This window comes from Microtus ochrogaster, chromosome 10 (assembly GCF_000317375.1).
Source record: "Microtus ochrogaster isolate Prairie Vole_2 chromosome 10, MicOch1.0, whole genome shotgun sequence".
NCBI lineage: Eukaryota > Metazoa > Chordata > Mammalia > Rodentia > Cricetidae > Microtus > Microtus ochrogaster.
In genome coordinates, this window is record NC_022016.1 from 68,467,534 (window position 1) to 68,484,233 (window position 16,700).

The 16,700-nt window shown below is 44.8% G+C and overlaps 1 protein-coding gene across 1 annotated transcript in view; it reads left to right on the top strand.

Annotated features, from left to right (window-relative positions):
* Window positions 1–16,700, top strand: part of Cachd1 (cache domain containing 1) — a 230,692-nt gene that overhangs the window by 110,718 nt on the left and 103,274 nt on the right. Inside the window, exon 3 of the mRNA XM_005353462.2 lies at window positions 11,716–11,864. Coding sequence (XP_005353519.1) covers window positions 11,716–11,864 — 149 coding nt within the window. The remainder of the gene's footprint in view (window positions 1–11,715; window positions 11,865–16,700) is intronic.

Below are 16,700 nucleotides of genomic sequence, written 5' to 3' on the forward strand. Positions count from 1 at the left end.
AGGCAGGCATAAGAGATCAGGAAAAGGCTCCTTTGGTAGAGAGGAATGGACTTTACAAGTTCCCCCAGAATACTGGCTTTTGTCTGACCACCAGAATTGGGGGAAATGGGGTTCCATTTGTACCTGACAGTCAGGAGAGGTGAACTGGGAACATGTAGATTCTTAAGATTTTCAGAGACCTTAAGACCATCTACCTATGAGTTGGATTTCTTAGATTGCTAGCCAATGTGAGGGTGAAGAAATGTCCAGTAGCAGCAGGCTTTTGTTCCTTTAAACATTTGCCCACCAGTGTTTGATCGGGATGCTCGCAAGTCCAGGAGGAACCTTAAAATACCCTCGTTATCACCCTTCGTTTTTAGGCAGTAAACATTTTCTATACGGTCCCCGCAGAACGTGGGCTTTGGCCTAGGTTGCAAGACTGGTAAAACTGAAGTTGTTGCATTGGTTGGAGAAGGGCTGGGCTGGCGTGAAATTTCAGGTTCTCACAGTACTCTCAACCTCTCCACCACCCCCAGCTCCCTTAGTGGCCCTTTCGTACTTAGAATTCGCCCGTGTTGCACTTGGTGTGTGTAATTATGCACATATATTTGTTCACAAAGCCCCAGCTTCTTAACCTGCAGGTCATGCAACTCAATGTGAGGGCTGTGAAAAGTTTGGCAACACTACGCTGTTTCTGAATGCACAATGACCAAACATTAATTCAAAACCAAACCCTGAATGATTCCAGGGTGTTTTTTTGGCAGCGCTTGCCCGAAATGTTTCAGTTCTGTGCAGCCTTGGTTCTGAACACGTGACAGGCATTCTCTGCATGGCACATGTTGATGTGCCATGCGGTGCCAGTGGATGCCCAGATTCAAGACTATTGTATGTCCAGTCTGCTCTTTTAGAAACATTATGGTTTCATTATGGAAAACAGAGACTTAGTATCTTGCTACTGACCTTCGTTCTTCAGTATGTAAGTACTGAAATAGTTATCTCTGCAGTGTGTTGCGGAATATTTGATTTTAAAAATTGCTGCCAGCAGACTGGAAGATAACTCAGTGGGTAAGAAGAGCACTGGCTGTGCAAACATGAGGATTTGAATTTAGGTCTCCAGTACCCACTTAAAGTCTGGGCGTGGCCATGTGTGGGAAGGAGACAGCATGTTCCTGGGAGCCTGCTGGCTTCCAGCCTAGCTGGGATGAAATGTTCAGGGAGAGACCCTGTCTCAATGAAATAAGGTAGAGAGCGCTAAAGCAGGACACCCTCTGTCTGTCTGTCTGTCTGTCTGTCTCTTTTTCTCTCTCTCTCTCTCTCTCACACACACACGTATGCACATATGCATGCACACACACAAATTGTGACTTGAATTTTCTCAAAATTAGGATAGAATTTCCAGCAATTTCTAAGTATTCCTAAACACACTTCTACAATTACGTACATGTATTTAAATGAAGTATCCTTCTCAGCTAATGATTATAAAATAAATAGAGCAGTTGGCTGAAAAAAATGTTCTACATTCAGCATATTAAGAATTTAGCCAGGCAAGCGGTGGTGGCGCACACCTTTAATTCCAGCACTCTGGAGGCAGAGGCAGGCAGATCTCTGTGAGTTCGAGACCAGCCTGGTCTACAAGAGCTAGTTCCAGGACAGGCTCCAAAACCACAGAGAAACCCTGTCTCAAAAAACCAAAAAAAAAAAAAAAAAAAAAAAGAATTTATCTAGCTAGGCGGTGGTGGCACACACCTTTAATCCCAGCCAGCACTCGGGAGGCAGAGGCAAGAGATCTTAGTGAGTTTGAGGCCAGCCTGGTCTACAAGAGCGAGTTCCAGGGCAGGCACCAAAGCTACACAGACAAACCCTGTCTCGAAATAAAAGAAAAGAAAAAGAATTTAGTCAAGATTTATATACATTTTATTATGTAAAAATAAGCATCTTCCTAGTATACAAGTTTGCTTTCATCTTTTATAATTGTTAAATTTGTATCTGTATCAAAATTGTAATTATATAAAAAAGTTTTAAAATAAATTTCTTTATCCTTTGTCAGTCACTATTTGGTTTGCATACCTGTGTTTTATGGCTTTTTATAGTGGAATTTTTGGGTGGAAAGGAGTCTTGAGGGGGAAAGAGTAACAGCGCCTGCTCGAAACAGTGTGCTTCTAGTGAGGAAGAGAAGGCTGGGTAAACATGCCTTCTTCTGCCTCCAGCGTTTTCCTCCTTCCTCCATGCTTAATGTCCTTTACAGCCTTATTCCAGACGTTGTGCGATCCCTGTGTGCGTGGTGGTTTCTTCCTCCCCGTTTCTCGGCCTCTCCATCCTTTGTAAAATCGCCCTTTTTCTTGGGAAAGAAGCAGGCTGTAAATCTCCACGGCATAGTGGCTTGCTTCTATCAGGTTTAAAGGAGCTCGGGGGCTCCTGTTACAGAGGGGAGTGGGCTGAAGCCTGTCCTTCTCTCTGCTTCCTCTGTTGTGACGTGGTTGTTAAGAGTAGAGTGGGGTGAACAGCGGGGCAAGAGCCCAGAGAGCCCTTGGGTTGATAACCTTGGCTCTCAGGAGGCGCGGGTGTGTGCTGCAGTGGCTCTCCTAGGAAGCCTAGCACAGGCTGCTGCCCACACCAAACCCATCATGACCTCTCAAGTAACCTTGTGCTGTGCTTAAAGAGAAAAGCCCTTACTCTCAGCTCTTCCCAGGGTACAGACGCCTCTGGCTCTTCGGCGTGTCTGTGCTTGACTTCTGGTTTTTCCATTGTACTCCATCCAGCTCAGTGCAGGGGCCTGCCTCTCCCAAGATCTGCATATGTGACCCTGGAACCCAGACAGCCTCACACATAAATCTTCCGGGTCCACCTGCAGATCATCTGTCAGCAGCTCCTCTGTTTCTCCCCCGGTTAGGCTATTCTCACACGTCCGACAGACACAGGCCTCTGGAAATGGAGAAATGGAGGCTGACCCTGTCTATCTATCTCTGTCTTTCTCTGTGTCGTCCCAGCCAGGCTCTGCTCAATTGGGTAATTTCATGAGCCCAAAAGTAGTAACGATTGACCATGTCATTGCTCAGTGTCTTAGTCCATTTTCTGCTGCTGTAGGAGGAGGCCACAGGCTGAATTCATTTATAAACAGCAGGCCTGTGGTTCTAGAGCAATGGTTTTCAGCCTGTGGGTCACGACCCATTTGGGTGACCGACCCTTCCATTTGGGTCACTTAAGATGACTGGAAAACACAGATATTTGCATAATGATTCATAACAGTAGCAAAGTTACAGTGGAACTTGAAGTGGCAAGGAAATAATTTTATGGTTGAGGGTCACCACAACATGAGGAACTGTATTAAAGGGTCACAGTGTCAGGAAGGTTGAGGACCACTGTTCTAGAGGCTGGGGTCTGGATAGGTGTCCCCGGCATCTGGGGAGGCCCTTAGTGTGGTTTCATTACATGGAGGAGCAAGAAATCGTGTGCTGCGAGTTAGCAAAGAGAGAGAAAACCCCGAATTCATTACCCTCACCAGGCAGCCGCTCTACCAGCAGCACTTGGTGCCTGCTAAGTGGATCCTAACTCCTCACACTGTTACAATGGCGTGGTGGCTAATCGTGGTTGACATACCTGGGAAGAAGAAGCCTCAACTGACTCCATCAGACTGGACTGCGGGCTTGTCTGTGGGGCCCTTTCTTCCTTCTGCATTGTCACAGGACGTCCCAGTCCGCTATGGGTGATGCCATCTCTGGGCAGGTAGGCCTGGGCTGACGGTGAGCCCGCGGACAAGCCGGTCAGCAGCATCGCTGCCTTGAGTTGTTTTGGGTCCTGGTATTTAGCACCACAGCAGGAAAGCAGAGTAGGACAAATGGTGAAGAAATTTTAATATTAAGAGTTTTAGAAAGGAGGTGGGGGTGGGCAGCGCACGCCTTTAATGCCAACACTCAGGAGGCAGAGGCAGGCGGACCTCAATGTGCTCGAGGCCAGCCTGGTCTACAGAGTTCCAGGACAGCCAGGGTTGTTACACAGAGAAATCCTATCTCAAAATTTTAAAAAACATTTTTAGAAAGGATGTTCAAACAGCGTAATGAGCAACTGGCTGTCTTTCTGGATAGGCATCCGCTTTGGGGTGTCATGGACTGAATGTTTATGCCCCCTATTTATATAAATCCTGAAGACCTGATCCCTGTTGTAATAACATTAAAAGGTGAGTTATTTGGAGAGTGAGTAGGTTTAGATAACCTTGTGAGTATAGAGAAATGATGAGGTTAATGCCTTCGCCAAAAGAACCAGAGCTGGTTCTCCTCCACGTGAGTTGGTAAGAGGGTGGTCATTGGCAAGCTGGGAAGGGGCCTCAGTAGACCCCACCAGCACCTTCGTCTCGGATTTCTCAGCCTACAGAAATAAATGGCCCATGATTGACACTGTATGCAGCATTTGCTTCAGCAGCCAAAGCTAAGATAACAAGGCTCTGTCTGCGGTAGCTATGCTTCCTGGAAAACAGTCAGATTGGAAAATCGGCAAGGCCCAAGCTTTCTGTTCAGCTTGATGTGTGGGCAGTTTTGTGAAGGTAAACAATTAACCCTGGTAAGCCATTTCTAAGAGCTTGAATAAAATTCACGAGGCAGCCATACAAGAGTATAGATTTGATAGAATTATTTTTGTGTGTTAGTTGGATGACCCCGGGCAAGTCAGTCCAGTGCAACAATAGCATATAATAGATGTGAAGACACAATGCTGTTATGAGGGAGAAACAGCCCCAGGTAAAAGCGTGTTTTGCACGCTGTATAACTGATAGGAGGCAATCAGTTAGCCCTAATTATTGTTGCATTACCATTTTGCTGGGGAAACGGGATCCTCGGGTGATGAAAGCCCAGCAGTGTGAAGTAGGGCATGAGTGAAGCGGCTGGTGAGTCCAGCAGTTGTGGAAGGAGGGAACCCAATAAGGCTTCAAGGAGGACAGAGTTGAGCTAGGGCAAGTAGAGACAGAAGTTCCATGATCTGGCCTATGTGATTTTATCATTTTCTTTTCTTCTTCAGAAAGGAGAATTGAGAGCCAGGCAGTGGTGGTGCATGCTTTTAATCCCAGCACTCGGGAGGCAGAGGCAGGCGGATCTCTGTGAGTTTGAGGCCAGCCTAGTCTACAAGAGCTAGTGCCAGGACAGGCTCCAGAACTACTGAGAAACCCTGTCTCGAAAAACAAAAATCAAAAAAGAAAAAAAAAAAAAGAGGAAATGAACAGAGATTAGGTATATTTCCTGCCACCTACTCAGCCTCAGCTCGGGCAGCCCTGAGTCTTGATTTCCTTGACTATAATAACAACACGGAAAATACCTATGTTCTTTGTTACAAAAGGGACAACCCACATAAAATGCATTAAATATGGAAACGTACAAGCAAGAGTAAAATTATGATTAGATAAAAAAAATGCAGGATCTCTGAAAAAATTTTTAGCTGTCCAAGACTGTGATGTTCTACTCTCTGTACACAGTGTTTTAGAATCCCTGACAGCTAGCAGAGGCTGGAGCCCAGTGCCAACGCGTCCATCCTAGCTGAGCTTCCCTCTTTCCTTTCCCCAGGGGCAGAGAGTGTTCTTTAGGTTCCAGTACCCGAGACAACTCATTAAGTCCCCCAAACAATAACAATTACAATAATAACAAACAGCGGCAGCAATAGTAAAACACTTGCTGCTACCATGTATTTAGTAGTTTTGATATGTTTGACACTGTTCAGTGCTTTATAGACCTTATCCAATTTAAATCTTGACACCAGAATGCAAATGTTATTATTCTCAATTTAGAGGTAATTAAACCCCAAAGTGGTGGTGTATGTCTTTAATTCTGGTAGAGAGGCAGGAAGATTGCAGCAATTTCAAGACCAGCCTAGGCTACACAGAAAGCAATAGGACATCAAGAACTCCATAGCAAGACCCGACTTCAAACAGTTAAGATAAAGGACTGGGGAAGACGGCTCAGTGGCAATGTGAGGACCTAAGGTCAATGCCCAGAATCCACACAAAAGTGCTGGGTGTGGTGGCAGGAGGGCCCGGGGCTCGTTGGCCGACCAGTCTAACCTAGTGGAGAAGCTCCAGGCCAGGTGCCAGGAAAGTGGATATATACCTGCTTGGTTTACACTTAACATTATTTCTGGGTCACCTGTTTATACAACTAAATCCTGAAACTTGGTAGAAAAGAAAATGGAAGGTTTTCTCTTGGATGATAAGACTGGCATTGGAGGAGAGAGGTGTGAGCTGTTCAGTTCTTTCACGGCACAAAGGTTTCTGGATGTCAAATGTTAAACTCTTCTATTCTATATGAATTTTCCTGCGAATTTTCAGTCCCCCGGGGGAGGCTTCCTGCCCATGCCTGTCAGCCTCATTGTTAGATGTCTTAAATAAAGCTTTCCCTAACATAAAAACTCCTTCCAGCCAGCCCTTCCTTTTAGGAAGCAGTCATAAATAAAGTGTATACTGGGCCTTTGCAGTTGGGTTTCTTTTACCTTTTTTAACTGTGTGCCCATCCCCCCTGCTCTTCATCCTCAGAAGTGTAAAGCTAAGGTAAAAAAAAAAAAAGGAAAAAAAAAGTCCCTTTGAGAGGAGCTCTGGGGAAGCGTGCAAATGACACAAGTGTCTATGCGAAAATTAAGGAAGGGGAGATTCAGCACGAAGGCAATCCATTGATGTGGTGATGAAACGTCGTCACTGGAGATGATGACAAATTAGAGTCGGTTCCCATGGGGACCACACACTACCTTCCTGATCATTTGACCCATGGCTGGATGTTGGCGGGCCAAAGAATTGACCCAAAAGATGACAAGATGGTTTTAGTCCCGTTGTCTCATCAGCATGCAGGAGCCCCTTAGGGGATAGAGGGCAGAGGATAAAGAAGGATAAAAGATGAAAGCCGAGCTGTGGAAAGAAAAATGTTTTTAATTATGCTGAGGAGGATTGTGGGTCCACCTGTAGCTTTTTGTTGAGAATGTCCTTTGTTTTCGCCTGTCCGCCGAGATCGTGGCAGAATAGGGCCCCGGTTTCTGTGTGGCCTCTTGGCAGGGTCTGTGGCAGAGCGTTCCCCCTTCAGTTTAACAGATACGTTCAGGCTTTAATCTCTCTGTGGGCTATCTTTGCTTGGAGAGATTCTGTTATGCTTGCCCAGCAACCTGGGCTTGGTTAGCATGCTAAGAGAGATTGCTTTTCGAAAGGGGAGAAATGGATTATTAGCTGAGGTCTCCATAGTGAGCCACCAGCACATTCCTTGGCGGGGGAAATGGAGAGCCCGTGTCATGCTCCTCAGCTGTCCTCTGCCTCCATTTCTCCGGCTAGAAAGGGATAACCGCTATTTTCTCATACACCATTGAGTGTTATAATGAAGTTTGTTAAGGTTTAAAAAAAAATAACTTGAACAAAATACTGAATTCTGGAACGTACTCCCTAAGGGAAAGGAACCGTTTGTCCCGTGTTCTCTGTTCAGGCTATAAAACAGTGAACATTTAAAGATGCCTGAGTTATCAGAACAATTATAATTTAGTCTGACACCATTTAATGCCTCAGTTAACATAGTCCGGTAATGTTAGCAAGGGATCGTGGGGTTTTGTTTTTGCGGGGACTATATTATGATACATTTAACCCTAATATCTTTAATGTGGATAGTTTCATTGGAATTGTGAAGAATTCTGAATGAAATTGTATTTTTAAAAATCCCAATTTCTGCTGTGAAGTAAGAGGTTGCGTCGCGTATGCTATCCTGCCAAGAATTTCATGTTAAAGTGGATTGAAAAGGGAGCCGGGGATGCTGGCCATGTTGCTCACTCGGTAGACTGCTTGCCTAGCATATAGGAAGTCCTGGCTTCATTCCACAACACTATGTAAACCAGATGTGGTGGTGCAAGCCTGTACCATCGCCCAGCTTTCTGGAGGTGGAGATAGAAGGATCAGAAGTTCAAAGGCATCCTCGGCTGCACAGGGTTTTCCAGACCAGTCTGCGTTATGTAAGACCCTCTCACCTAGAAAAAGAAAAGATAGAAAGTGTAGAGCGGAGAGGTTGCATTGTCAAGGGCCAAGAGAAGTGCTGCTTAGAAGTTAGAAGCTTGGGCTCTGAAGGTTCCTACCACCTTGTGACCTTGGAAAGGTGGCTTAGTCTTCAGCGCCCCGCCTCTAGGAAATAAAAGCTTTTGTACCCTCTAGGGTTTTTTGTTTTGTGTTTGTGTTTGTTTGTTGCTTAAAACAGGTTCAAACAGTCCTTGATCCCTAACCCCAGCCTTGAGAACCTGGAATCACAGTCATGAGTCTCCTCACCCAACTAAAGGGGGCTTTGAAGGATTAAATTTAAACTATACATGTGAAATGCTTAGTGCTGAAACTTGACAAAGCATTCAGCAAAGGCTGGCATTTTCTTTTTTATAACGAAACAAGATAGGGTGTCACATGGAAAATTGGGGAAGCTGCTATAGAGACAGGAAAAGCATGTGGTTGAGTTCTTGTAACTGTCTTGGATAGCTGGACCCTGTGTGTAGGTGCTGTGTCCACTGTTGAGGAATGCAGCTCGGGGAGCGGGGTGTACCTCCTGTTAACTGGTAACACGTACCAGGCTCTAGATTGAAGCCAGTGCTCACCGGCAGCCAAAGGCAGACATCCCCCCCACCCCCCACCCCAGGGCTTTTATCAGCCAGAAACTCCAACTGCCCCACCCTAACAGTGAGTTCAGCAGCCAGTCCAGGCCAAGGACGTTCTACCATTCTATGCCAAGCCTTGGCTTCTTATGCTCAAGAAGATGCTTAACCCTTTCAGGTTACATTTGAAGCTCCTTTAGGTTAGCTTTGTCTGAACAGGGGAACACGGGCTTTATGGACAAGATAGCTTTGAATTAGAATAAGTGGATCTTCCTGTTGCTCTGTGGCTTCATGCGAACCACTTAACCACTTAACCTCACTGACAGACAAGAAGGTCTACACTGTAGAGTCTCACAACACAGGAGTGTCGACACTGTAGAGTCCCATGTCTAGCACATAGTAAATTCTTTCATATAGCAACTGTTAGAATTTTCTAATGAGCACCTGACATCATCTCTCTGCAGTAGGTTTGCAGGCTACAAGCTCAAATGTTGACCATTCAGATGCGGCACCTAGATTTGTGCAGCTTTATGTAACTTGCTTTTAACAGGCTTGTCCTAGGATGGGGATTCTCAGCTTATTAGATGCTTCATTTAACTATTGGAGGGGAAAGGGAATTACCTATAACACAATGGCATAAACCTATGTGTTTATGCTTATGGACTGTGTGAGTGAAGAGTTTGGACCAGACCCTGCAAGGATGGCTCATCTCTGTTCTGTGATATCTGCACAGACAACACGATAGCCTCTAGGGTTACAGTTTTCTAGAGGCCTCTTCTTTTGCAAGATTTAGTCGTGTGTGAGTATTCTGCCTACGTGTATGTATGTATGTGCACCGTGCGTACACCTAGTGCCCTCAGAGTTCACTGAGGTGTCTGGCCCCTTGGACCTGCAGATAGGGATAGTTGTGAGCCACCATGTGGATGCTAGGAATTGAACTCAGGTCCTCCACGAGAACAGCAAGTACTCCTAACCACTGAGCCATCTCTCTAGCCCTTTTAGAGGCTTCTTTACTTGTGCCCGGTTAGGATTCCTCCAGGACATGCTCAAGCCCTTGATTAGAATGACAACTAAGCGCATAACATGGCCTTTCCTTGTGTCTGTGGCTTCTTATAGAATGGTAGCTGGGGGCCACCATGAGAGTTGAGCAGACAGAAGCCATATGATCTTTTGTAACCTGGGTTTGAAAGTCATATAGCATCACTTTGTGTATGTTCTACGGAAGTCATAAGACCATTTAGATCCCAGCGCTGGAGTAGAGGACGTGGTAGATCCCGATTTTTACACACCACTAGGATTGTGTTTGCTTCTAGTGGTGTGTTAGAGTCCTGACTTACAACACAGTGTCTGCTTCCTTTGTATCCTGAGGTGAAACTCTTTCCCCACCATATATTCCTCCATGATGTTCTTGCCAAGTCCCCATAGACCAGAAAACCTTCTGGACCCTTGAACTAGCATGCAGCTGAGTTTGATCCTGGCAGCCTGATGATTTATTGATAGATAAATAGGTGGGGGTGCTGGAGAGATGGCTCAGCAATTAAGAGCACTGCCTGCTTTTCCAAAAGTCACGCGTTCAATTCCCAGCAACCACATGGTGGCTCACAACCATCTGTAATGAAATCTGGTGCCCTCTTGAGGAAGAGACCTGGTCAGTCATCCTCATCAACTTAGACCATGAAGCCCAATAGGGACAAGTTCAATAGAACCACCATATACAGGCTGCCCATGCATGCTTCAGCATTGCCAAAAAAAAAAAAAAAACCCAAATAATAACAATAATAATAATGTTGGTAATTTTTAGGAGTAAATTTAGGGGCTAGATGATTTGTGGTCATGAGAAACTCTCCTAAGTACTGCAGAATGTTTAGGTGCATTCCCGGCTCCTACTGTTTACTTGATAGCAGTTTCTACCAAGTTCTCACAACTGAGATGGTCTCCAAACATTGCCACTTGGGACAACAATAGTCAGTGGTCTAACTTGAGGTGTGAAACCTAAATGGACTGTACGTATTGCCTCCATGACCTTCACAAAGAAAACCCACATCTTGGTACAGCTAGAATTCAAGCTCAGGGGGTAGAATTGTAGGTGGATGTGAGAATTTCCAGCCATCCAGAATTCAAATTGCTTTCTTATTCTTTTCTATGTCCAGAAAATTTCCAAGCTTTATTAGTATAATTTTTAGGAAACTTTACAAACTTCACTGAGAAAAATATTGTCTTAAAAACAAAAGGCAATATTCTGATGGCTTCCATGGTCCTGCCTTGTAGGCACACTTGATCGTATGAGCCGCATGACCCAAAGGGCATGATTAGTTCCCCTCTGGCATGCTGTTAATGAATAGCTCTGCAAAACCAATTAGCCATAATTCTATCAGTCATCTCATTTGGGTGACATTTTGTTGAAGGGAAAGACAAACAACACGGTTTTCCTTGGAGATGTATAATTAGGCTGTGGTATTTGATAGGAACAAGGGAGGGAAAGGCAGAGTGCGGACCAATTTGCTTTCCTTATTCCCACATGAAAGCAGATCATGATAACGTGTTCTCTTCACATTCGTTAAGCATGTGTCCATCTTACCGGTGTAATGGGTCACAGCCAAGCATGCTTCTAATTATACATTTTGTTTTACGCGAGTATCTACATTGTACCTCCTTAGAGAATTGCTATTCACATGGAATACAGTGAATGGCATCCCCAAGGGCTGCATAAACGGCACTGAGTGTCCTTCCTGCACTCCTGATCCCATCTCTGTGACTCCAGAATCAGAAAAGCTCTCTCGTTCTTTTTCTCCTATCCTTGTTTGCTCTCTTGGCCACAGTGCATTCCGTCACGCTGGCAGTACTAAAGCCTGAAGTCTACATTTCCACTTTTCCGGCAGGTCGCTTGCGGCTATGCATCATTCCTGAATCTGGACACACAAGAGGTTGGAAATACAGCTTCCTCTCATAGATAGAAAACAATACTTTGTTGCTGTCTAAATTTCCTGCCATGTTTGATGTCCGGGTGTTTCGCAACATTTGTCCAGACCACCAAGTAAAGTTGACTTGGGTGTAGTTTTTGCATCATCTAAAACTTAGTGGATGCATCTCGTGATGCAATTATTAGTTTATCAGAAAAGGTGGAATAAATAGGTGATTTATTTTGCTCACTGTCATCCACAGCTAGCCAAAAAAATCCGTGAGAAGTTCAACCGTTACCTGGACGTGGTCAATCGGAACAAGCAAGTTGTTGAAGCATCGTATACAGCTCACCTGACGTCCCCACTGACCGCCATCCAGGACTGCTGCACGATCCCGCCTTCCATGATGGAGTAAGACTTAAGCATTCTCTGCTGCTGTCGTTGATAGACTAAGAGCTGGATTGCTTAAACTGCAGTATTCAAAGTGCCCATGTTTGATTATTGCCAAGGACATAGTAGCTTTTATGTTATTTAATGCAAGCCCTTTAACAGCTGTATATTTAAATTTGTTGGCTTCTGTCCATAAATCTCCCATAACACTTGCTTGCCTAGAGAACTTCAGTTAATGTTCTTTTAAGCTTCTTTTTTATCTCCCAAAGAAGTCATAATTCCCTCAGGTCTGTTTCCATAGTTACTTTGTGTCTCTTCTTCCTATACTTAAGGTCCCACACCTTGCTGGTTGAGCCTTCCTTGCCTCTCCTGCTGCCCAATGCAGGCATTACACCTCCGGCACTTGGCCCTTGGTTTTAACTGTGCACTAATGTCTGAGCTGATTTGAAGCTAGGGGAGAGTAAAGGGCTTTCAACCCTCAAGAATTGTAGAGAACATTGTGGAATTATGGCACAGATGCTAACCACCAGGCAGGGCAAAACGTGACCCAGAGCCATGTTGGAATTCCCCACAGCAAAGAGCCTCACCGGGCATGATATATGAAGGCACATGAGGAAAGTTCGTAGAGTACCACTTAGAACAGAAACATACAAATATTGCAAACATCTCCCAGTAGGGGTTTAGTTTGGAAAAGCGAATGACACCCATGCTTGTGAGGTGGTGAGCTGCAGCCACGCTGTAGAAGCTAGTTTGTGAAAACTGTCCGTGCACACGCACGCACGCACACACACACACACACACACACACACACACATGCATGCATGAAAAGCTTGGGAAGGTGCCAGGAGGTGGTGGCACACACCTTTAATCCTAGCACTTGGGAGGCAGAGGCAGGCAGATCTCTGAGTTGGAGGCCAGCCTGGTCAACAGCGAGTTCCAGGACAGCCAGGGCTGCACAAAGAAACCCTATCTAGAAAAAAAAACAAAGGATCTGGGGAGGCGGCCACCTAAGTGTTCTCACATAAGGACTGTGATGCCCATTTTCAACATGATGGCTATGCTTCAGGGCTGAGATGCCGACAAAGCCAATGTTCTTTTTAGTTAATGTAATGAACCAGAGAATACAGTTTCTTCTCTAGGAGTTTCTTGTGTAGTTAAAGCTTCAAGAAACCTTCACTGCTCTAGGAAGATTCACATAGAGTCCATCAATGACTTAGTATAAATAGATGCTCTCTCAGAGATGGGAAATTTCTGACGATATGTGATACTCTAATTCAGGGTAGACAACTGAGCCAAGACATGACGTTGCATCCAACCAGGCAGTTCTGGGGATAAAACTGAGTAGTCAAAAGATGTACAGAGTTTAAAGCAGGGACCTCTGGTGAAGCATTGAACTGATATCTGGTGGCTGCTATTGCAGCAGGCAGGACCAAGCAGGGACCGACTTTTCCTTGCACTCAGTCTACCTGGCTTAGATTTCCATTTCCTTCCAGAAGAGTGTGTGCAGAGATTTTTGGATTGTTGATGCCCAAGCCTTCGGCAAGACACAAGTACTTCTTTAAAATTGCAAGGATTCCTGTTTTTAAACAAAGATTCAAGGTGGAAATGGTAGCGAGTTGTTGGGTTGGAAGCCTTAGCTCTTGTTCGACTCCCTTTCAACAGGTTTTCGTGGACCTGCTGTCTTGTGGCAGCATCTTGTCAAGCACCTCAGTTCACTCTTGCCCCATGTCCCATTTCACAGATGTCTACATCTTGAATCTCAGGGCAGTCCCAATGGAACTCAGTACAGAAGGGAGGAACACCCAGTCCCACCAGGCAGCTGAAGGCCTGACGAAAGGCCTAAGTCAACTCTGTGACTCCCAGGTTGATCTTGGAAAGTCCTTTAAATCCTGAGCCTCTGCTTCTCTCCCTGTGAGCTGAGAATAGTGAGGGCACCTACCCCCCAGGGTTGCAGCAGGGGAGACGCTTTCAGCTTGAAGTGGGGAGGTGAGGCAGGGCCTCTCCTGTACCTCCCTCTGGCCTTGAACCTGCGATGCAGCTTTGAAGTCCTGCTCCTCCTGCTTCCACAGTCCAAGTGCTAAGACCACAGACCTGTGGCACCACACCTACATGGGCGTTTTTATAGATCTGTGTGGGTTTATTTCAATGTCACCTTCTGTGAAGGGCACTAGGTTTCTTTTCCTTGCTATGACAATATCACAGTTTAAGTAAATACAACAAATAAAGCTTGAACTAATTTAAGTGAAGATATTAAGTGAATATGACCAAAATTTTGAAGAGGATAGGCTTGGTAATGATTGAAATTTTGGGAATGTGGACTTAAGGAAATTGGGATGTAGCTCAGCAATAGAAGCCTCGCATGGGCAATATTCTGAACTCAGTACCCAGCACAGAGACAAAAGGACAGAAGCAGATATTGCCCAAAATTATTACAATCGATTGATTTTTCTACAGCAGTGATTCTAAACCTCTGGTTGGAGCCGTTGGGCAGAGGGTAGCTTAAGACCATCAGAAAACAGATATTTATATTAACAGTTATTGATATTAATATATCAACAGTTATTGATATTAATGATATGTATTAACAGTAGCAAAATTAGAGTTACAGAGTAGCAATGAAAATAATTTTATGGTTAGGGGTCACCACAGCATGAGGAACTGTATTAAAGGGTCACGGCATTAGGAAGGTTAAGAACCGCTCTTCTAGGCTATGAATTAAATAGTACTAAGAAGCAAACTCTTCAAGTTTTTTGTGCCCATGGCCTATAACTAGCCACATACAAGTTTGTTAATGTTGTTTTATGATAAATATAATCAATGAGACCCCAGATAAAGATTCTGTACTTTGTTCTCAATCGTGCCCATTCCTAAAGCATCAGGACCCTGTAAGCATCTTGTTTTTCTTCTGTTTTGTTTTTAGTGAAACTCAGACTCAAAACTACAATAACTATGGGTTATGCCAGTGTCAGTGTCTCTGGCCACCTGATCTTTGCTTACATATTTTAAAGGATGATCTAGAATTAGGACAGCATTTCATAAATAATTCTAACCAATGGCATATCTTCACTTTTTGTTTCAGGCCAGACTTTTCAGTTCTACTGACTTACAATCTATGTTTGGGTCCTCCCCCCAAGACTTACTAGCATATATATTTTTAAAAATGTAAACTGGTCAGTTCTGGAAAGGAGCTGTAAGGAGTATAGCGATAGGCTGGTGAGATCACTTAGCTAGCACACGTGTTTGTCATGGAGCCTGATAACCCAAGCTTATCCCTGGACCCACGTAAAGGTGGAAGGAGAAAACCAACTCCACGAAGTTTTCCATTTACCGCCATGTATGCTGTGGTACACACCCCCACACATACACACCCCCACACACATACACACACACACATACACCCACACACACAGACCTATACACAACACCACTCACACTAGTAACGGATGATTAATAAGCTTTAAAAAGGAAGCATGAAATACATGCCTACCAAGTCAGCTGCAGGACCGCTGAAGCAGGAGGATTGTGACTTCACAGGCAATCTGAGCCCTGGGGAGAAGAATGAGACCCTAGAGAAGGAAGATAGGAGGGAGAAAATATTATGTAGAGTCCCCTGCACGGTACACCTGAGGTGACATTGTGACCACATGGGAAGAAAGCTGCAAAGTGGCCGAAAATGGATTCTGCCGATGAGTTTGTTGTTTCCGCTCTCGGATTAGCCAGCTCTTACAGTTCCCACTCAGGAGCCCTGGGAGTTAATGGTTTTTCATGGGGCCTTGCAGAGCGATTAGGCCCTCTGTCTGTGTTTATCGAAGGGATGATCCGACGTCTTAACATTCAATACTTTGGAAAAACAAACAGGTTGAGGCTTTAATCTAAGACAAGCTCCTTGTCAGTGGGCTACCTTGCGGTAACAGGTAGACGGACTCCTTTATTTCTGGTTTTGTTGGTGTTGGTTTAGCAGGGCTGGGGATCTAACCTGTGCCCTTATACATGCTAAAAATAAGAGGGTCCTCTGCTCATGACCTTCAGCACCTGCATGCCTCATATTGGCCCAGTGCTAAGGTACAAAGAGCTGCGGACATGACATCATATCCATCATCATGTCTGACCTTTAGGTGCCCTTTTTAACCCCCACGGATATTTAAAATGATTTTCCTCCTTCTGTATCTTTCTCAATTCATTACCAGTATGAAGCTTTCTAAGACACACTTTGACGATTCCGAGGTTGGTTGGTTTTTGTGGGGGGGGGTGGTCTTTGTCTCTTCTTCCTGAAGAACCTGAGGACCTGGTCATAGGAAGTCCCCGATATCCACATGGCAGCCCCTGCTTTCATGAAAAACCATTCTCCCTTTAGAGATTCTCCGTGCATGAGTCTTGCCCGTGTTCTCTTAGCTCCTGGTTTGGCCCACACTGTCATTTAAGTTTTCAACTCTGCCCTTTTAAAGAGCACTGTGGTACATCATAGGCTTGACCTAGGAACGTGTCTTGTCCACATGCATTGCCTTCCACACCAACTTCAGCGTCCCTTGTTCTCTCGGGCTTTCGGGAATCCAGCCATCAAGTGCACTTCATTGAGACATAGCTTGAGCTTAGATGCTTTTATTTTATGTGTCAAGAACTACCTATCTGCTGACAAGCCCTGCTGCTCCTGTGCTTTTTTTTATATAGCCGAATCAATAATTTTACCTTCCACATTTCAGAGTGAATTTCTTCTGTTCCCAATTCCTTTTATAGAGATCATTGTCCATTGTCATTCTTCCCCCCCCCCCTTTGGTGTCTTTATTTTATAAGAAGGGAAAAAAAATAGAGAGTAACCCTAAGCTAAGCCTAGCCTGTATGTTTCTTTATATCTCCATG